The sequence below is a fragment of the Artemia sp. Qi Xiang Cuo genome, chromosome 16 (genome assembly GCF_049724085.1).
Source record: "Artemia sp. Qi Xiang Cuo chromosome 16, ASM4972408v1, whole genome shotgun sequence".
In the NCBI taxonomy this organism is placed as follows: domain Eukaryota; kingdom Metazoa; phylum Arthropoda; class Branchiopoda; order Anostraca; family Artemiidae; genus Artemia; species Artemia sp. Qi Xiang Cuo.
The window spans coordinates 15584963-15607768 of record NC_142809.1 but is presented as its reverse complement, the minus strand read 5'-3'; the positions used below and the strand labels follow the sequence as shown (position 1 = coordinate 15607768).

The 22806-nt window shown below is 34.1% G+C and overlaps 1 protein-coding gene across 1 annotated transcript in view; it reads left to right on the top strand.

The window, feature by feature from the left end:
- Positions 1–1126: 1126 nt before the first annotated feature.
- RpL18A (ribosomal protein L18A) overlaps positions 1127–22806 on the top strand; it is a 39004-nt gene continuing 17324 nt past the window's right edge. Inside the window, exons 1-2 of the mRNA XM_089102601.1 lie at positions 1127–1203; positions 8730–8909. Of these exons, the coding sequence (XP_088958727.1) occupies positions 1186–1203; positions 8730–8909 (198 nt within the window). The 5' untranslated portion in view covers positions 1127–1185. The remainder of the gene's footprint in view (positions 1204–8729; positions 8910–22806) is intronic.

Genomic DNA, 22806 nt, shown 5'->3' with positions numbered 1-22806 from the left:
GCCTCAATAGCAAAATGTTGATGTTCGTTTTAAGTTTGATTTGCGTATTCAACTTAAGCTCTAGTCTTTTAGAGTTTTGTTTATTCATTTATTTGACCATCTATTATATTTTTCTGCTATGGTTTTTTTATTTAATTTCTTTTTGTTTTGGGTTTTATTTATTCTTTAATAGTAATTTCAGGTCGTTTTGAGGTTGAGTAATTGTAAGTTTCTATTTCTTATGATTTTAAGTTTAATTGCCTTTACTTTTCTTTAGAAAAAATATTTTTCGGAAAGTTTTATTTTAATTAGTTACTTGATAAAACAATGGTTATTTGTAGAATAAGAGTACACTCACAGAAATTGAAATCCTACATGGCAGTAACGAAAGTCTTTTTTGTCAGTAAAAAAAAAACGAAAAAAAAGTTAAAAGAACTCATCTTTCCTAGAATCAGAGTAGCAGTCATTTTCATGTTCCACTATCAAAATCAAAACAATAAAAGGAAAGAATACACTACAAAAAGGCCACTTGTTAAAACCTACTCTATAAAAAAACAAATACAAAAATGTTCCCAGGGCAAGCTTAAAAACAATGATTTCACTTAAAGCTTACTTTAGAATATAAAAGATGATGCGGGCAACGGGATTCTGCAAATAAGTACTCAGAACTCAAAGTAATTGAGGACTCGTCACCCATCAATTGTCGGAACCCTAGTGCAGAAAAATTGAATTTCATTGCCACCCACAAGCCACAACCAGTTAGAAATCGAAAGCGAGGTACACTTTAAACACATTAAGGCGAGTATATGATATTGATCTGTACCATTTAGATGCTTTCGTTCAATCAGAATGAGAAGGTATTGTTGCAGCTAAATCTGGTGAAGATTTGTGATCCTGGAGGACCACTGGTGGTGCACGAAGATTTAAGATTACATCTCTTTTTGCAGTCACCCCCATTAATGGTAAGAGTAAGCTCTCACCCCCATTAATAACACGATCTAAATACTGAATATATCCAGCAGAAAAGAAATTTATATAAAATCAAAGGCAGGATGAGCGAAATTCATGAAAGCCGCTGAAAGTCTAGTCTGAATACCCTACATGATACTAATGTTTATGAAATGCCATCTATTTTGAGTTTTCTTCATTTTCAGTTTTCTTTTCAGCGTAATCATTACTTCCGACAGAATTCAGTAAGAAATTATAATGAAGGCAAAAGGACTGGTGAGGTGGATTTTATTCTTCTACTCTTTTTTTTTTTTTTTTGTGTTTGGTTTATAGTCTTAAAGTGGAATAAATATTGAATTTAGCTTAATGTTCAGATGCACAATGTGTGCATAGTTTTTGCAGGCCAGGAGTACTAGTCTAGAGGGCTAACAATCAGATTACTCAAGTAGTGCTTCAAAAGGCATTAAATCAGATATAACTTGGGTTAAAATGAATATAATAGGAGCTCTCCAGGAGGAGACATGCTAGAGGACCTAAGAGAGGCATTATCTTATTTTTATGATTTAAGTTGTGCATTCACCCCCACCCTCTGGTTGTCTCCTGGGTAAAGTTCTACGAAATCATATTATTGAGTTAGGACTAAAGTGAATACACCATTCAATGCCTTTTTTTATGCTGATTACGAATATAATAAGCATTTCTATCAGAAATAAATTTCAGCCCCCCCCCCCTATATAGGCCCGATGCCAATTCAGGGTTAGGTTATGTATAGCCTATATTGGGGGGGGGGGCTGAAATTCATTTCCAATAGAAATGCTTATTATATTTGTGATCAGCATAAAAAAAGGCATTGAATGGTGTATTCACTTTAGTCTTAACTCAATAATATGATTTTGTAGAACTTTACTGTCCCCTGTACTGCTTTTAATGTATATCATAACAGAGAATCTGAGTAAAATTATACTTTGCTATTTTTGGTTATCTTGGAAAGGTGTTAGGCTAGATTAAGAAAATGAAACTTTCAGGGATGGGTCTACAGGCTAAAGTATATCATGGGAAGGTATTTTGAAGTACCTACCTCCACTCCTTCTCCCTCTAGAGGGTCTTGACCATTGATGACCTTGTAAAAATCTGTGTGTTATAAAAGTGAAATAAATCTTCTAATTAAATGAAACGCAACAAAATTGTTTTCAGTTTCACAACTTTACTCAATCCCAATTTATAAGGGTTTAAAGATATTCAAATACATTTCCTATATGTTGAAAAAAAACATTAATATGGCTTAAAATTCTACTCAAATAACAGGAATTGGTAATTTTTTTGCAAATCATATTATTGACTTATGAATAAAGTGAATATATCACTTGATACCTTTTTTATGCTCTTTACAAATATAATATTCACTTCTATCAGAAATTCAAATTTAAGCCCTTTTTGAGCTCTTGAAAATGTCAAAAATATAAAAACCTAGGTAAATTTCTACCAAATCATATTATTGAGTTAGGAATAAAGTGAATAGATAATAATCATTTCTATCAGAAATGAATTTCAGCCAAAAGGTATTGAGTAGTATATTCACTTTATGCATAAGTCAATAATATGATTTGGTAGAAATTTACCAAAACCTACAGTGGTGTCTTGCATCATGTTGTCAAAACAGGTTTTTCATTTAGTCATCAGTTTTGATATATAAAAGAGTAGGCACATTGAAGGAGTACCTGCAAAATTTATTGTTATGATTTTCATTTATCCAACTTAATTGTGGAAAGTCAGTGCTTGTGGATTAAAAAAGGATTTATTATGGAACAGTAAGTTTAAAACAGATATTTTGAGCCTTTTTACACCCTATATATTTTATGTTTTTGTCATTTTCAAGGGCTTAAATTAGAATTTCTGATAGAAGTGATTATTATATTTGTAAAAAGCATAAAAAAGGCATCAAGTGATTTACCCATCAATTGTATTTTCAGAACTAAGGCAGAAAAAGAAACTGATAGCTGAAAATTAAGGTAAAATATTGTTTTGTCAAATTTTCAATATGTACAGACTTGTCATGTAGGCAAATTTCAGGACCCTCTAGAGAGAGAAGGCATAGAGATATGTACTTCAAAATACTTTCCCAGGACACGCTTTAGCCTGTAGACCCATCCCTGAAAGTTTCATTTTCCAAACTTAACCCCTTTCCAAGATAGCCAAAAGTAGCTAAAGTACAATTTTACTGAGAATTTGTAGTTTCTAACCTAATTTTGATGGGATAGAAGTGAACACATCACTTGATGCCTTAAGGGCTGGGCACAAGTAGCTGATTTTGGGAACTGATTTCCAAATCAGCACCAATTTTAAAAGAAATCAGCATCAATTTGAGCTTGAAAAATTTTCTAGTTTTTGGTGCCAATCTACACAATCAGCACTGATTTTCATCATGATCATCACAAAAATAGGGATACAAATAAATAATCAACCAGAGGTATATGTCGTGAAAGACCCCACTACTGAGCTGAGATCAATCAAGCTACTATTAATAAACTCCAGATGCCTATTTGTGTCCATGATTTTTTGTTTTGAAAATTTTGCACAATAAATTTTTCTTTCAACAATTTTTTTTTTACTGCTATTGTTTGTCCACTGATGCTAAATTGGTTCCCAAAATCAGCTACGTGTGCCTAGCCCTTTATTTAGTATATGTTCTTTATTGATCCAATATTTGCTTCTTTGGAAAATTACATATTTAGGTAAATTTTTCATTTTCTGTATTATTGACTCACAAATAAAGTGAACATACCAATGAAAGCCTTTTTTATGCTCTTTCCAAATATAATAATCACTTGCTGTTGAATTTTACCCCCACCCCTACACATGGGCAACCATAAGCTGAATTCTAGGGGGGCTGGTTTAATTGGTTGTTCCAATGCTGTATAATAAAAATATTAAAACAAAAATACTAAATATTAGGCACTATAATTCAGCCGGGGGGGGGGGGCTGGAACCCCTCTTTGCCCTGCAGTATGGGCACCCATGCCCCTATATATTCCAATTCAGGGTATATATTTGCACATTAGGGGGGTGGGGTTAAAGTTTAAACTTACATCTTATTTGTATGGGAAATAAATTTTACATCACCCCCCCCCCCCATATGCAAATATATACCCTGAATTGGTATATATATATAGGGGCGGGGGTAAAGTTCAATTCCAGCAAAAGTGATTATTATATTTGGAAAGAGCATTAAAAAAAGGCAACACATGGCATGTTCACTTTATTTGTAAGTCAATAATATGAACAACAACAAAAATTACCCATTTTTAGCCTTTAAAGGGCCAAAAGTGCTCAAAATAGCCCTTAGTTACTTACAATCTGATTGATGCTTACAATTATGTCATCAATTTTCTGGATCAGGGTTCCCTGTTGATATTATAGCCTACTACTAGATTTGGCAAAGGTATTCTACAAAGTCTGCCATAGATGATTTCAATCAAGCTCTAAGCTGTTGTGATGAATAGGGATGTGGTTGAGTGTGTGAAGCAATTCCTAACAGATAGGGCACAGATATTTAAAATATTTAGAAAGGATGTCTTTCTCCAAGGTGGCTGCTGCTAGAAGTAGTGTGCCAGAGGGCATAGGGTAAAAGACCTCTTTTTGGGAAAGACCACTTTTCTTTGGCATCACAGAAAAAATAGCAATGGGTTTTTGCACCACTCCTATTTTACTACAGCATGATACAATCTGAGGGCAGTAACAAGAACTCTACCTTCTTGGTCAAATTTTCACCAATAATTTGTCAGCAGACATTAAAAATGTGGTGTCTGTTTTGACAAGCAATTCAAAAGAAAAAAATTATATTTAATATTTGTGATTTATAGAATAAAACATCAAGCAATAAAAGTTACATTTTTAGAATCAGAAGAAAATTGGTTTTCTGTTAATACACAAATAAAACTGAAACACTAAAAGGATATATACATTGAAATAGGAGAATTGGCATTTCCAAAAAGAGGTCCTTGTTGGTAAGTCATTAAACTAATAATTTCAACTGTTTGATTTTAAATAATTTTAATAAAAACCATATTAATGTATAGCTTAGATTATTAGCTTTTCTCTGATGTATACAATTCTTCTCAATTTTTCTTTGGTAGCAGTATATGAGAGTTTTAGTCTTACATAATTTTATATGTGTAAATAATGTGTCAAAAATCCCAAATTGAAAAATAAGACTGTGCTAATCACTCAAAACTTATTGGTTATGCAGACACAGTGGAAAATGTTGTCAACATAACTGGACCTTGATGCCTTCACTCACTAGACTAACATTTAGAAGCTTGAATTCAATGCAGCAAAACACAAAACTCCACCTTGAGAATAAAAACCCATATAATGAGTTACATGTGAGACTATCAGTCATTTTTTCAGAACAGTGCATATTCTGACTTGAGATCCTGATATGCTCTGTGCACAACTATTTGTCACAACCATCACTCATCACATGATAAGGCTGAAGACTGCTCATCAAGTTGAACCTGACAGCTACTGCATTCATCTTCATTCTTTATAGGAGTTACCTGATTTCTCTTGTTTGTTTTGGGCAGCATTTTCAAGGTTCTTTAGCAGCACTCAAGTTTTTTTGCTTCTTTAGCAGCAACACTGACAATAGCCCAACAAATTACTGCCTTGAAAGTTCTAGAGATGTATAGGAACTGTGAGAAGTGCAATACTCAAATCACCTATCCTCAGCAATTTAAGGATTAAAACCCTGCCAGTACCAATATGGCCTCTTGATTGTTTGATATTGCTCCCTTCTGCAACAGACTATCACAAAAAAATATGCAAAAAACGGCTGAGCCAACATGATCTATGCAATATTATATCAGGCAACTATGCAAAATTGGAAGAAGAAGAAGAAACAGTCTGAATATATTACCTGTGTTTTGTTTGTTTGAATTAAAAATCAAACACAAAGCAAACAAAAATTAATCTTCATGTGGATAGAATAAAGAATGGAATAGATTTGGAAAGAATAGAGAGAGTGTCATGTGGACACTAAAGAAAGCCTCTTAAAATGACAGTAGTAAATGATAAATATAAGTAGAAATAAATGTTTTATCTCACAAATTTGCCCAATAATTATGCTATCAAATTTCATGCTCTGCTATTGAATTATGTAGGAGCATAAAAAAGGGACCAAGGGATATATTCACTTCCATCCTAACTAAATTGTGTTAAACACTGTAATTTCACCTATCAGACTTAAGGAAAACATTGAAACTCTTAATTTATAATATATAGCAAAATAGTATCAATCAGATTATCATAGTTCCTATATTATTATTCAAATTATTAACTTGTTTAAATTATATTTCTTTTATTCAATATTCAGCCATGCACATATATCCAGTCTAAACTAGATATATTTGAGACACAGAATAACCAGTCTTAACAACAGGGGAAGCAATTAAAGCCACAATAAAGAAATTATTATTAGGGTGATATGTGGGTCCATGAGGGGTGGAGTGCATAGCCAGTGTAACAACTGCTATGTTGAAAAAGAGCATAAAACAAGGAATCTAATGGGATTAAAAACAAAGGATTCAATGGTATTATTTTTGTTTTGTTTTATATATGGACAAGCAATTGGTACATGTCTAGGAGGTTTAATATAATTGACCCAGAGGATGCTATGGGAGTGCAAATATGGTGTTTTAATTTGTGTATTTGTGACCACCCATGGTCTGAATTGCTACAACAGTAATGGACTATCAAGTTCTGCCTTGTTGATTTTGTAAGGCTTTTATATTTTGTGTTATTTATTTTGAAGTGGTGTTTTCTTATGTTTTCTTGTTGTTTTGCTCCATCTGCCTTGGTTTTTTGATGGGTTAATAAACTATATATATATATATATATATATATATATATATATATATATATATATATATATCAAATGCTTATATTTATATAAAAACGCTTAATGCTTATATTTATATAAAATTGAATATAAGCATTCGATTTTGTTTATACACCAGTGAATGGAATTTTTTATTTAATATGTGAGTTTTCTTTTCCTATTTATTTATATTTTTTCTTTTGTTTGTTTAGTATGTTTTTTATGTTGATGTAAGAATTTTTTTTTTTTTCTGTTGAGAAAGGCTCCTGGATGTGGGGCCGAAATATTCGGAGTATTTTTGTTTAATTAAGTGTTTTATATTCACTGCTTTATAGAAATTAAAACCCGTTTTTCTTGTTTAATTTTTTGTAAATGGAAAAGCAGTGTGGTCTAAGAAATTATTTTGTTATATATATATAGGTTTTGTCTATCTTTTAAATAGATAGGTTTTATTATGAATGCAATCTTCTAAGCCCTAGAAATAAGAAAAGGGTAGACATAATAGCTTGGCTATAGTTTTCCAGGGTATATTTTTGACCCTAGTTTCATCCCTGAAAGTTTCATTCACTTAACTCAGCTACTTTCAAAGATAGCAGAGCCCTGAAGCCCCTAGAATTTTACCATTTTGTATGTAGCATAGGGCTATGTTTAAGATCATTAGGGGGTGAAGGGTGAAGTGTTGCAAATGTAACTTTAACCATAAAAAAGTGTATAAAATTAGCAATCTAAATATCCCTCTCTTTTTGTTTTAGCATACACCCCTCCCCCTAATGGTCCTGTACATAGCTCAAGAAATATATACAAGCTAAAAGAAATCCCAAAACAATGAATTTCTCATGTTATAATATGCATGAAGTTTCAGTTAATCCATCATGTTAGTATGATGCAATGCTATACAATGTTTATGTTGTCAGGTATGATTTATTTTGGAGATTTGGCTAAACCGAATTTTGGGGAGAAAATTTATCTTAAATTTAATTCACTGGACAAGGTTTTATGATAACTATTGAAGCAAAATCAAGACACAGGGTTTGGTGAAGTTTGTCAAGCAATCTTTCAAGGCTTGGATATGAGAAAGGAGTAAACATTAGCTTGAAAACACCTTCACTGGGCATAACTTAGGCCTTAGTATTGATCCCCAAAGTTTTATGAACTGATTATAGAGTTCATTTTTATATAACTCATTGATTTGACTTAATTGAAAATGATGCACAAACAGGAAGCTAAATGAACTTACTGATTGTCATCTAGAAAATGCTTAAGCATGTGAAGACAAATAGATAATTTACTATATGAATCCTTGAGAAACATAAGTTTTCAAACATTCATCACAAAAAAATTCTTGTCATATAATAGAATAGGATATGATTGGAATAAAAAGATACTATAGATAAAGAATATAGATTAATGAAGAAAATAAATAGAGGAAATGTAGGGTAAATAAAATAGAATATTTTTTGACTAGCCAAAGAGCCTGCAGTAAACAGGCAATAAAACCATAGCATGTACTTTACTCTGGTCTTCAGAGTAACTAATTGTAATCCTAACCATTTATTGAGTCCAATCAAATTCAAAAGTAAGTTTATGTAATTTTTGTGTTCATTGTAAACAAAGCATACTGAATTATAGAAAAACTAATCCCAAAAAGAGAAAAATATCATCAGTAAATTGTTCTCAAATTGTCTCTGTTTCTATCTGTTTAGAGCACATATTTACACACAAAAAGATTGTGTGTGCAATTCTTACCTTGTTGTTGCTTGCCAATTCTTGTGAAATCTGTATAGGGATTCTGCCTTAGAAGAATTCCAGTCAGCTTTCCTTGTGTTTTCTTGAAATTTCTCCTTTTCTGTTTTCAACATATAGAAATGCACTTTTCATAGGGGTCATACCTGCAAGCACCTGTGACTTCTAAATAATTTTTTTCTAGTTGAATGAGTATAAGGTCATTGGAAGAAAGCTTCCTTCAGAAAAGGAGCCAAATCCACCTCTTTATCGTATGAGAATTTTTGCACCAGACACCATTGTTGCCAAGTCTCGTTTTTGGTATTTCCTTCGCCAGCTTAGAAAATTCAAGAAAGCCACTGGTGAAATTGTTTCAGTTGAGCAGGTATGTTCTCAGTTATTTTATATACTCACCTTCATTTGCAATTTTAATCACAAGAATTTGTATTTTTGTGTTTATTTACATGGGAGTATAGCTAAGGGGGATTAATTGCTTACATAAATAGTTGCTAGTAATAAAGTTTATATCCTTGGATTTGTCAGGTTGACTGCTTTGACTATGAAATGACCTAATTAAATGACAATGACAAAATTGACATGACAAAATTAAAGAAAATTTAAGACAAAAAGTGAGAGCATGAGACAGTTGTGACATTGAAAATCATGCTAAAATAGTTTTGAAATAGTTTTGACATGATTGTCACATTACTTTTCCTTTGTGTTGAGAAATTTCAATTTTCCTGGTAGCAAAAAAAAAGATTTTTATGTATTTATTTCTTTTTTCACTTCAATCCAGCCTTCAATAAAAGTTTTAGAACAGAAAAAAGAGACCCCTTTTTGGTCAAACCTTTGCCCCTTTTCTGCAGGAGGGGGCAGATGCCAAGGAGGGCAGATGCCAGTTCTTTCCTTGCTCAAGTTATGTTCCTCAAGGATCTTCCTTGCTTTTTGGAAACACATCTTGTCCCAAAGCTTTTTTTTTTACTTTGCCCTATTACTAAAATTTTGGCTTTTTATATCACTGTGTAAGATAAATATCTTTGCACATCTGAGAACTTACTTGGCTTGTATGCCTTGTAGGGGTTAGATGCTGCTAGAATATTATAGCTTTATCATCCTCAACTGAATTTGGTTTTGGAAATCAGTTGTCAACAAAAAAACTAACAAGTCCGAACAATCACATGCTGTTTTGTAATGGTTCGTGATGTCTTGAGAGGTTTTTACAGTTCAGCTCCATTTTAGCTCACTTTTGGCTGAAGTGGCGTTCCCAAACTGTGTATACTAAATTATGACTAGTTATGCTAGATACCCATTTGGGTAGACTAGAACGTAAAGTCAAAAACAGCACAACATCTTTGGGCTTCTTGACAAGTTTGTTAGGCTTGTTGGCATAATCCAAAATATGAGCTTCCACAATGGTTTTCACAGTTCAGCTCCAATTTAGCTCACTTTTGGCTGAGGTGGCGTTCCCAAACTGTGTATACTAAATTATGACTTAGCTATGCTAGATACCCATTTGGGTAGGCTAGAACGTAAATTCAAAAACAGCAAAATTCAACTTTAATGTTTTTTTTATTTATTTGTTTGTGTGTGTGGGGGGGGGGGGGCTGTAGAAGTCCTGGGCTTCTTGACAAGTTTGTTAGGCTTGTTGACATAATCCAAAATATCAGCCTTCAAGTAATGGTTTTCACAGTTCAGCTCCAATTTAGCTCACTTTTGGCTGAGGTGGCGTTCCCAAACTGTGTATACTAAATTATGATTTAGCTATGCTAGATACCCATTTGGGTAGGCTAGAACGTAAATTCAAAACCAGCAGAATTCAACTTTAATGATTTTTTTTATTTGTTTGTGTGTGTGTGGGGGGGGGCTGTAGATTTGTTTGTGTGTGTGTGTGTGGGGGGGCGGGCTGTAGACGTCCCTGGGCTTCTTGACAAGTTTGTTAGGCTTGTTGACATAATCAAAAATATGAGCTTTCACGTAATGGTTTTCACAGTTCAGCTCCAATTTAGCTCACTTTTGGCTGAACTGGCGTTCCCAAACTGTGTATACTAAATTATGACTTAGCTATGCTAGATACCCATTTGGGTAGGCTAGAACGTAAAGTCAAAAACGGCAGAATTCAACTTTAATGTTTTTTTTTATTTTTTTTGGGTGGGGGGGGGGGCTGTAGACGTCCCTGGGCTTCTTGACCAGTTTGTTAGGCTTGTTGACACAATCCAAAATATGAGCTTTCATATAATGGTTTTCACAGTTCAGCTCCAATTTAGCTCACTTTTGGCTGAAGTGGCGTTCCCTAACTGTGTATACTAAATTATGACTTAGCTATGCTAGATACCCATTTGGGTAAGCTAGAACGTAAAGTCAAAAACAGTAGAATTCAACTTTAATTATTATTTTTTTTCGGGGGGGGGGCTGTAGACGTCCCTGGGCTTCTTGACAAGTTTGTTAGGGTTGTTGAAATAATTCAAAATGAGCTTTCACATAATGGTTTTCACAGTTCAGCTCCAATTTAGCTCGCTTTTGGCTGAAGTGGCGTTCCCAAACTGTGTATACTAAATTATGACTTAGCTATGCTAGATACCCATTTGGGTAGGCTAGAACGTAAAATCAGAAACAGCAGAATTCAACTTGTATGATTTTTTTTTGGGGGGGGGGAGGGGTATTACTTTTGACTGAAGTGGCGTTCTAAAACTATGTATACTAAATTATGACTTAGCTATGCTAGATACCCATTTGGGTAGGCTAGAATGTAAAGTCAAAAACAGCAGAATTCAACTAATGATTTTTTTTTGGGGGGGGGGCTGTAGACGTCCCTGGCTTCTTGACAAGTTAGTTAGGCTTGTTGACATAATCATAAATGAGCTTTCACATAATGATTTTCACAGTTCAGCTCCAATTTAGCTCACTTTTGGCTGGTGGCGTTCCCAAAATGTGTATACTAAATTATGACTTAGCTATGCTGGATATCCATTTGGGTAGGCTAGAATGTAAAGTCAACAACAGCAGAAGTCAAATTTCATGATTAGGGCTGAGGAAATGCCATGGGCATCAAAATAAAAACGTTTTTGTCGCCTAGACTCATCTCACGTCTGCTGTTATCACCTGAAAACTACAATTTTGAAGGGTTTTTCTTTTAGCTGTTTCAAAATTCTGAAGTTTTTTTAGGGTAGTGCCATATTATCGTCAGTGTTGCCACGTGGAGGCGTGAAAAAAACAATAAGAGTAATTACTTAAACTTTACATTGGTTTTTGTCCGTAAAAATTTAAAACATTAGTAATTCGTCAATTCCCAAGATAACTACCCGTAACAATGGGGGTTGAGGGTAGCAATTGCTGCTAACGTTGTTGTGAAATTCACTTCTTGGTTTGTAGTGATATAGCCAATTTGATTTGGAACAAGTTCCATTATTTTTCTGAGAATCTTCTCAACCACAAAGACTATGTTTGGCATAATTTTCACAGTTCAGCTCCATTTTAATTTACACCTTGGTTAAGATGGCGTTCCCAAACTGTGTATATTAAATTTTGGCTTAGCTATGCAAGTTGCCCATTTGGGATAACTTGAACGTAAAGTCAAAGACAATACATTCAAAATAAAATTTCGCGCTTTGGAAAAGAATCGCATAATATGAAGCTTGTCTTGTGCTATAACGGAAAAAAAGTTTTAAATACAGTATGAAGAACTTTGCAAGATTTTGTCCTTGCATACATGAAAACATACTTGGCCTCTTTGAGCTGAAGGGGTTAAATTGTACATGAGTATAAAATTTAATTATTTTCACCAGAATTGTTTGAAAACAAGTTTGTTAAAAAGAAAGTTAACCAGCGAACACTTCTAAAAATACTTTTGAAGGAACAGGGATTTCTTTAACCTTCAAAAAGATTGGTAAAGAAACGTTAGTCATTAGGGAAACAAATTATAACAAATTTCGTTGTCCTTTTAGCTAAAATCTTCTCAGTTTATTTGTGCACTAACACAGAATAGTTTTATTCGAACGTGAATTTACTATTAAGAAAATAGTGCTACAGTAAAATGAGTCATTTATATCCTTGGATTTGTCATTATGGACCAGTTCAACTATGCAATGACTTACATGATTTGCAACATTCTAATTGTGCAATATAGGTTCAATTTAGCAGTTTCCTTTACTCCACTTAGCCAAATATCTAGGAAAGTAATGGTTTTTTACGAGATGTTGGGGGTAGATAGAATTCTATTTCCTGGACTTTTTTATCAAACAGGTCGTGGTAACGAACTGTAAGTAAGGAGCGACCCGGCTCAATGGTAACCGAAACTGTTGAAAACGGAATTTTGATACCAATAGATACATCAAAAGAATCAGATTTTAATACTGATTTCAAATATATAAGTTACATCAAGTTTAGTACTACCTATCAAACGTTACGCGAAAGAGAAAATTTTGCTCATTTTCGAAAAAAGGGGGAAAGACCCCCTAAAAGTTATAGAACCTTAATGAAAATCACACCATCATATTCAGCGTGTCAGAGAACCCTACTGCAGTGGTTTCAAGCTCCTATCTACAAAAATGTGGAATTTTGCATTTTTTAACAGAAGAAAGATCATGGATGCGTGTTTATTTGTTTGTTTGTTTTTTGTTTTTTTCCAGGGGTGATCGTATCGACCCACTGGTCCTAGAATATCGTTGGTGGGCTCATTCGAACGGAAATTAAAAGTACTAGTGCCTTTTTTAAGTGACAAAAAAATGGAGGGCAGCTAGGCCCCCTCCCACGCTCATTTTTTCCCCAATGTCACCCGATCAAAATTTTGAGATAGCCATTTTGTTCAGCATGGTTGAAAATATGATAACTATGTCTTTTAGGATGACTTAATCCCCCGAAGTCCCCGGGGGGAGGACTGAAAGTTATGAACTTTACCCAATGTTAACTCATAGTATTGGTTATTGGGAAGTATAAAGACATTTTTAGGGGGGATTATTTCTGGTAGGGGGGGGGTGCGGATTGGGTCGGGGGTTATGTGGGAGGATCTTTCCATGAAGGAAGTTTTCATGGGGGAAGGGACCTTGCTATGAAGGGGGCGCCGGATTTCCCAGCATTATTTAAAAAAGATCAGAAATTATATATAAAAAAACAAGTTTTTTAACTGAAAGTAAGGAGCCGCTCTTTAAGCCAAAGATTATTTAGTACTTTCATAAGAGCTATTTATTCTAATTAACGGCATTTGTGATTAAGGGGTCATTTTTAAAGAATTGGAACAAAACTCGAACTTTAGCGTAAAGAGCGAGGTATTGACTTGGGGGCGAACCCTTTAATATACACATTAAAACTATATGAATATAGAAGTTTGTTACGTTACTTATTTTTATTACTAATAAAAACGTTCGTAAATAAAATTAAACAGGTTTTGAGAAAGCCATTTAACCAAATTAAAAGTAAAATTAATATTCAAATTTTGTTTTAATTATTCATGTACGGTGAGCCAAAATCAAAACCTGTATTAATTCAAAAACGTTCAAAAATTAAATTAAAAAAAACTTCGAAAAATAATTTCTGTTCGTTTTAAGTTTTAACGTCGTTCCTTACTTTCAGTTAAAAAAAACTTGTTTTTTTTATTTAATTGTAAAATTAAATAACTCATTTTATGACTAGAAAGTTCAAGGTATCAGTTATAGTAGTATACGCCCCTGTAGAACCGACTGGTGGAGATACTAGTGACTCAGATGAATTCTACTTACAGTTACAGGAGCAAATAGACATCTGTATAGTGAGCAAAAAAACTGTATAGTGAGAAAGAATCGCCATTTGAATCTAAGTCAGGAATCGTAACTATTATTTAGACTAATGAAAGTAAAGGATGGTATTAAAACGTATAATGAGCAGAGAATACTATTTCCTGAAATAGTCTGAAAAATAATCAAATTCTCCCCCTTTACCAACCCCCCCCCCTGCGGGAGGTTTGGGTATTTAGCGTGTAATGTATTTTGTTAGTTACAGCTCTGCCGAAAAAAAAAAAAAAAAAAAAAAAAAAAGTAGTAGTAAAAAAAAGTAGAGAATGTATCCGTCGCATTGTGATGCCCTTGTATATTGCAGTCTTCTCGTGAGTACTTCAAATGTAGAAAATGTTAATTTTTAGTAGATCCAAAAAATAAATTCAGGACATCGATCACGAGTTTAAGGAATCCATCGATAAAAAAATATTGTCATGTGTGTGTTTAGTGGCTAATATCAGGGGCAGATCCAGGATTTTTTTTTAACGGGGGGGGGGGCAAAATGGGTTAATCCGATAAAATTGCGTTAGAAGCAAGTTTATTTAACGCAAACTTGCGTTAATTAAGTACATTACACTACATTAGGCTACGTCAGGGGGGGGCCCCTCTGGATCTGCCACTGGCTAATATAAATACAAAAAAGAAACTAGAAAGAACTTTTGAAAACGCTTTCACCTTGGAATGCTATGAATTAGTGGTTTGCAATTTTCAACACATTCCCTTTCTATAATTTTCAAAACACTGAGTGCCCCCGAAAAATCGATGTCTTTGAATTACAATCAGAATTTGTTTTGTTTTTAGGGTACACACAGAATAATAATAAACAAGAAATACGATTATCCTTAATGAAATTCTAGTCTATAACGCACGCGGTTCTCGAGTGCACCTCAAATTCAGGAAAATTTCAACTATTTTAAAGGGCAATGGAAAGAAAAAACTATATTAGGACTACTGCGACCCGTCATGAATATAAACGGCCCGCTGAAAACATGGAAGCATCTTAACTACGTCAGTAAAGGGATATGTTTTTAGGGATATACCTCTTCCTGGAAAGTTAGAAATTAATGGTTGAAAGGATTTTTTTTGTGTTGTCCCCCACCACCCCTTTTTTAAAATATGGGCTGTCAGTACCTATATTTACGATAAATGTCACGGCACATCTGAGAACCTATTTGGCCCTATGCCTTGTAGGGGTTAGGTGCTGCTAGAGTATTACAGCTTTATCATCCTCAACTGAATGCTATTTCAGAAATCAGTTGTCAATAAAAAGCTAACAAGTTTGAAGACTGAAAAGTTTTTTTCTTCCGGGGAATTAGGGACAAATAGTGTTATCAACCCTAGTGTTAAAGATAGCGTCTAACACTATTAATTATTTTTACTTTTGAGAAAAGGTCAGCCCTTAGCCATCGCTGCTGGATTTAGGGTTACTTTGGGGAGGGATTAGGTGCCTTGAATTTTTATGCCCTTTGATTTTTTTTATTCTGTAAAATAAGATTTGGATACTGTTGTGCAATATATCTGTAGGCTACTGTTTTGATCAGTCAAAACCAACCCAATGGGGATCAGGTGTACTTGGGAACCATGACCATGTTTGTCATGGTTTTCACAGTTCAGCTCCATTTTAATTTATACCTCGGTTAAGATGGCGTTCCCAAACTGTTTATAATAAATTTTTCCTTAGCTATGCAAGATGCCTATTTGGGTGGACTTGAACGTAAAGTCAAAGACAATGCATTAAAAAAAAAATCGATTTTGGAAAAAATTGCATATTATAAAGTTTCTTCATTGTTATTATGAAAGAGTTTTCAGTATAGTATTTTGAACTTCAAAGGGTTTGTCCATTGTATAAATGAGAAAACATTTAGTCTTTTTGAGCTGTAGGGGCTAGAATGTGCAAGAATGTTAAAATTTAATCATTCTCAGCAGAGTTCTTGGAAAGCTTCTCAAAAAGATAGCTGACACTTCGGAAAAATCTTTGTAAGGGACAGGGATAGCTTCAATCTTCCAATAGATACGGTTAAAAAAAAGTTTTTTTTTCTGGAAATAACTTATAACCCCCGCCCCCCTTCATCCTCTCCTGTATGTGTCTTCAATCCTTCTGTTTATTGGGCCATGAGTTGTCCTTTTGGCTAAAATCTTCTTAATTTGAATTTGCACTAACAGAATAGTTTAATAATTCAAGTCTGAATTTACTATTAAGAAAATAGTGCCAAAGTAAAATGAGTCATTTATATCCTTGGATTTGTCAGTAAGACCAATTCAACTATGCAATGACTTACATGATTTGCAGCATTCTAATTGTTCAATATAGCTCTAATTTAGCAGTTTCCTTTACTTTACTTAGCCAATTATCTAGGAAGGTAATTATTATTTTTTTTGGGGGGGGGGGTAGAAATAATTTAGTTTCTGCGCCTTTTTTTCATTGTTACAAGTGGATGGCTGTTAAACAATCGTTGGAGAATGATTGAGTTCTGCTCCGTTACCAATTTTCACTATGGTAATTATGAGCATTACCATGTCCCATTTATTTTGTTTGTTACAATTGTCCTGTTGAAAAAAAGAAAAATAAAATCCAGGAAGAAAAGTTATCCGTCACTTGTGATGCTCTGGTATATTGCGGTCCTCTCGTGAGTATCCCAAATGTAGAAAAATGTCAGTTCTAAGGAGATCAGAAAAAACATCGTTTTATTTATTACCAACCCTTGGGCAAGGGTTGGTCGCCCGTTTGTGAATTTAGCTCTGAAGTTTTTTTGTTCTTTTTTCTCTTTCTTGTGTTTATTTAGCATATTTACTTTTTAATTAATTCTTAATATTTCAAGCATATTTAATTGATCAAGTTTACTTTTATCAATTATATTCTAAAATGACGAAGAGCAAATTATTTGTCCAATAGCAAATAAGCAAGTATATTTACTTTTTTAATTAATTGATCATATTTCAAACATATTTAATTGACCAAGTTTACTTTTATAAAATATATTCTAAAATGACTTATAATAGTAATTATAATTACTATAAATAGTAATTATCCTAATATCCAGATTACACAGAATAACAACTTGTAATTATTAATATTTTTTTAATAGTCTCTAAAAAGCGCCTGAATACCTTCAAACATGACGTCAAATCGAAATAAAAAGTACAACACTTGCAGCACTCATGCATTTTTCGTTGTTCCGTTGTTGAAGATTTTAAGTAAAAGCGAAAAAAGCGTATCCGCGTGTACTTTTTCCGGTCTTGTAAATTAGGAATAAAAAAATTAGGAATACCGCGATCCGTCATGAATATAAATGATCCATTCAAAGATGGAAAATTCTTGTATGCGTCACTAAAAGGGCATTAGAAGTAAATATATTTTACAAACCTAAAATGCTTCCATCCCGAAATGATTAAAATAGTAATGACCGTTTGTCCATTGTACCCAAAAATATAAACTACTCTGGTTTACTTATGGACGATGGGGTTTCATTTTTCGCTTATTTTTAATGGACTTTGTCGCTGGCTTTTATCTGCTGGGTAAATTTTAGGTTAGGACTTATTTTTATATTGCTTTTGGTTTCTTTTTCCTAGCACCTTTTTGTTTTTAAGACTGATGACATGGGGCAGTAATGGCATGGAAAGTTGCCAGTGAACAGTTTAGAAGTGTATTGTCTCTAATTTTAAAGGTAGCAGAAAGAGGAAGGGGACTTGAACATGCCAAATTGTATATACTCATTCTTCGTCATATCACCACCACATTTATCATCGAACTCACGTCATATCACATGGTGGAGTATGGCCTTCCTTCCCCCTTCTTCTTAAATTTGGGCTTTTGTACCTATATGTGCAATAAATGCCAAGGCACATCTGAGAACCTATTTGGCCCCTATGCCTTATAGGGGTTAGGTGCTGCTAGAGTATTATAGCTCTATCATCCTCAACTGATTGCGATTTCGGATATCAGTTGTCAATCAAAAGCTAACAAGTGTGAGGGTTACAATTCGGGATTATTTGGGGGGTAGCAGCCTTGAATTTTTGTTCTCTTTGATTTTGTTTGTTATTTTACAGACACAATTTGGATATTGTTGTGCAATAGATCTGCAGGCTATTGTTTTGATAAATCAAATCCGATCCAACGGGGGAGGGGTCGTGTGTACTTGGGCAGCATGACCATGTTCGGTATGGTTTTCACAGTTCAGCTCTATTTTAATTTGTACCATGGCTAAGATGGCGTTCCCAATCTGTGTATATTTAATTTTGGTTTAGCCGTGCAAGATGCTAATTTGGGTGGACTTGAAAATATCTCATTTTGGAGCAAAAATCGCATTTTATAAAGCTTCTTCAGTTTTTCACGGATTTTATTTTTTAATACATTAATCAGAATTCGTAATATTTTGACCATTGCATTCATGAGAACATACATAGCTGTTGGGGTTAAATAGTGCAAGAATATGTATGTCCCTTCAATTCTCTTGTTTATGGGGACATCAATTATCATTTGGGCTAAAATCTCAACCGTTTGAATGTGCACTAACACAGACTAGTTTTATTTGAACCTTACTATTAGTTTCTATTGAGAAAATAGTGCCACAGTAAAATGAGTCATTTATATCCTGGGTTTGTCAGTACGATCAGTTCAACTATGTAATGACTAAAATGGTTTGCAGCATGTTAATTGTTCAATATTGTTTCTAGTTTAGCAGTTACTTTTACTTAACTTAGCCGAATATCTAGGAAGGTATTGTTTATTTCCGACGGGGTAAGGGGGGGGGGGTAGAATTCTAGTTTCTTAGAAGAATTATCGAATTCTCCTCCGTTACCAACTTTCATCGTGGGATTATGAGTATTACCATGTCAATTTATTTTGTTTGTTACAATTGTCCCGTTAAAAAAAAAAAAAAAAAAAAATCAGGTAAAAAGTTAACCGTCACTTGTGATATCCTGGTATATCGCGGTCTTCTCAGGTGTGCTTCAAATTCAGAAAAATATTGATTTTAAGGAGATGGAAAAGAACTGTTTGTATTAAAACATGTGTAGAACTACAAAAATTGTAATAAAAAACAAAAAAGTAATTATAATATGTCATGTATATAAATAATCCGTTTAAAAAAATAGAAACTTCCTGAATGGGTCTGTATAAGGCTATTAGAATTAAAAATACCTCCTTCTTGAAATGCTGTAATCTAAATAGTAAAAGAAATTATTCCCTAGTACCCAAAAAGTATAAATTTTTTAGGGCTAAAATTAAATTCCTGGTGCAGACCTGACAGTTATTCTTTGACAGTCTTTAAGTATATTGTGAAGTATATAATTTTAGTTTTTAATCTTTAAAAATTTCAATTGTTCCAGGTATCAGAGTTTTTTTTTATTATGAATTTTTTTGCTCTCTTTTTCTTTACTCCAGTCTTAGTTAGATCTTTAGGGGGTAGAAAAAGAATATTGATATCCTCTAAATTTATTGAACTATAGCTGCACATGGGGAAGGAGATTTATGCCTTTGTAGAGTGATTCAAGGAAGGGGCCTGAATCATTATGCTTAAACCATACTTTTGGAGGCGGGGGGGGGGGCTCAAAAGGTAATTTCTTTCCATGCTTGAAGTTACGTTTCTTAAGGATACCCTCGTGTAAAAACTATGAACCTTAAGGATTGTTTGGCATTATCTATGGTTGCAAAATAATTGCCGGTAAAGTGGGGTAAACAGTGTCTGAATAATTCGTAACGCCATGGACAGCGCATACAACATTATCTTGTTAGTTTTTCTTTCAACTTAAAGACACGGTCGAAAGACTGTTATAATATATAACGTAGCCATTTGCCATAACGGGCAGATCCGGGATCTTTTTCTTTATGGGGTGGGGCAGCTGTCCTGAATTTTCAGGTTGTTATAACTTTGATTTTGGCTGTTATGATTTTGTAGGCTGCAATTTTAGAGACTTGTACAATAGATATTTATCTGACAACCTACATGTTCGCAATAACCATATTCATCATGGTCTTCACAGTTCAGCTCCATTTTAATTTGAACCTTGGTTAAGATGGCGTTCCCAAACTGTGTATATTAAATATTGGCTTAGCTATGCAAGATGCCCATTTGGGTGGACTTGAACGTAAAGTCAGAGACAATGCATTGGAAAAAAATATGATTTTGGAAATAAACGCATATTATAAAGCTTCTTCTCTGCTATTACGAAAGAAAAAGTTTTAAATATAGTATTTAGAACTTGCAAGAATGTATGCATTGTATAAACGAGAAAACATTTAGTCTTTTTGAGCGATAGGGGTTAGAATGTGCAAGAATATTAGGTGCTGGTGCATTATGCGGGCACCGCGAAGAAGTCAAGTTTGGTTAATGCTAATGAAATAAAATAGGATGAATATATAATAGTTTAGAAAGAAATTTGGCTATATATTTGCACATTAGGGGGTGGGGGGGGGGGGGTAAAGAATAGCATATAATAAATACGTAACCTAACCTAACGTAGGTACCTTTCTCCCTCCTGAACCCCAAAAAACAACCGTTTAAATATTGAGAAACCACACTTTGCCATCAATTTATCTAGCAAATCATCCATTATCTGCTAATGAAATAGCAGTTTGACGGGTTTCGTGACTGGTTTCTTTGATACAGTATATAGCGATGCCCGCATAATGCACCAGTACCGAATATTAAATCAAATATTAGAATGATCAAATTCTCCCCATTATCAACTACCACTGCAAGAATATTGGGTAATTACCGTGTCACATTTAATTTGCTAGTTGCAATTATCCCCTTTGAAAAATGTTGTTTCAGACAATATTGAAAGACTTTTGACGCCCTTTGATTGATAAAAACACTTATGCCTTTTGATATTGTTAATTGTAATACTTGTAGACTGTTGTTCAATAGATGAGTAGGTTATTATTTTGACTAGTCAAACTCGAACGAATGGGGGTTAGGCGTAGCTATCACTTTTGAGTCAGCATTGGAATTTGCTTATTGCATAGCCAAATTGACTTGGAATAAGTCCCATTTTTATCGAAGAACCTACTTCGCCTCCAGGATCATGTTCAGCATGATTTTCACAGTTCAGCTCCATTTTAATTTATACCTTGGTTGAGATGGCGTTCCCAAACTGTGTATATTAAATTTTGGCTTAGCTATGCAAGATGCCCATTTGGGATATCTTGAACGTAAAGTCAAAGACAATGCATCGAAAATAAAAATATCTTACTTTGGAAAAAATGTCGCATATTATAATGTTTTTTCAGTGTTATTAGGAAAAAAGTTTTAAATACAGTATTCAGAAATAGCCACATTTTAACAATTTTATACATGAGAACCTACATAGCCTCGTTGAGCTCACAATTTATATAATTAGCAGTATGATCTTTCCCTATCTCATCCATTATAAAAACCCGGACCGAGGTGCGAGTGCTCCAGAGAACCTATAAACATAAGCGGCATTAGATCTTTTCACGGGTGACAAAGAATAATCACCTACGGAACAAGTACTGACAAAACCACTTGGCCGGCTCAACCAATAAGTGGGCAATCATTGCACAAATAAGTGGGAGGAGCTTTTTGTTCGCACCGAGAATGAAGAGCCAGAAATCATGATAGGGGTTAGACTGCAAGAATATATAAAATAAAAATCTTTTTTTTTCAGCTGATTTATTGAAAAGCCCGCTTGTCAAAGACAGGTTTGTAAAAAGTTCCAAAACTGCGAGTAGTAACTTCGACAGAATTCCAAAAACTGCCGACACTTTAGCAGCACAACTTGTATTTTGACAGCTTTTTTGCGCAACAAGTGTTTTTATATGTAAAAAATGGTATTTTCAGATAAAATCTGCCAATAAATTCGAAAACTGCCAAGTAGCATTGCTACTTTGCTACCCCACGTTTTGCACGACGGGTCAAAGAGAAAGTTGACAAGCTGGCACTTCGGGAAAATCTTTTGAAGGGACAGGGATAGGTTCAGTCTTTTAGGTGAGACGGGTAAAAAAAATTGCAGTCCTTTTAGAGACAGATTATAATTCCCTCCACTCCATCCCCTCTTTTATGCGCCTTCAGTCCTTCTGTTTATGGTGACATGAGTTATCCACATGTTTAACTATCTTCACAGTTTGAATGTGCACTAACACAGAATAGTTTTATTCGAAGCTGAAGTTACTATTAAGAAAATAGTGCCACAGTAAGATGAGTCATTTATATCCTTGGATTTGTCAGTATAACCAATTCAACTATGCAATGACTTACATGAATTGCAGCATTCTAGTAGTTCAATATAGTTTCCAATTTAAAAGTTTCCTTTATTTCACTTAGCCAAATATCTAGTTAGTTAATACTTTTTATCAAGGGGGTTAGGGGCGAATCTCTGGCGTTTTATTGGGGGCAAGAGGGGTCCATATCCGGATAGTCAAGGGGCGTGGGATGTATGATAATTTGTTCTCCGTTTTATTGAGGGGGGCAACTTCCCTCCTCCCAAACGATGCCTCCTGGGGGGGGGGGTAGATATAATTCTAGTTTCTGGACCTATTTTTATTGTTAGAAGGGAATGGCCTTGAAATAGTGTATA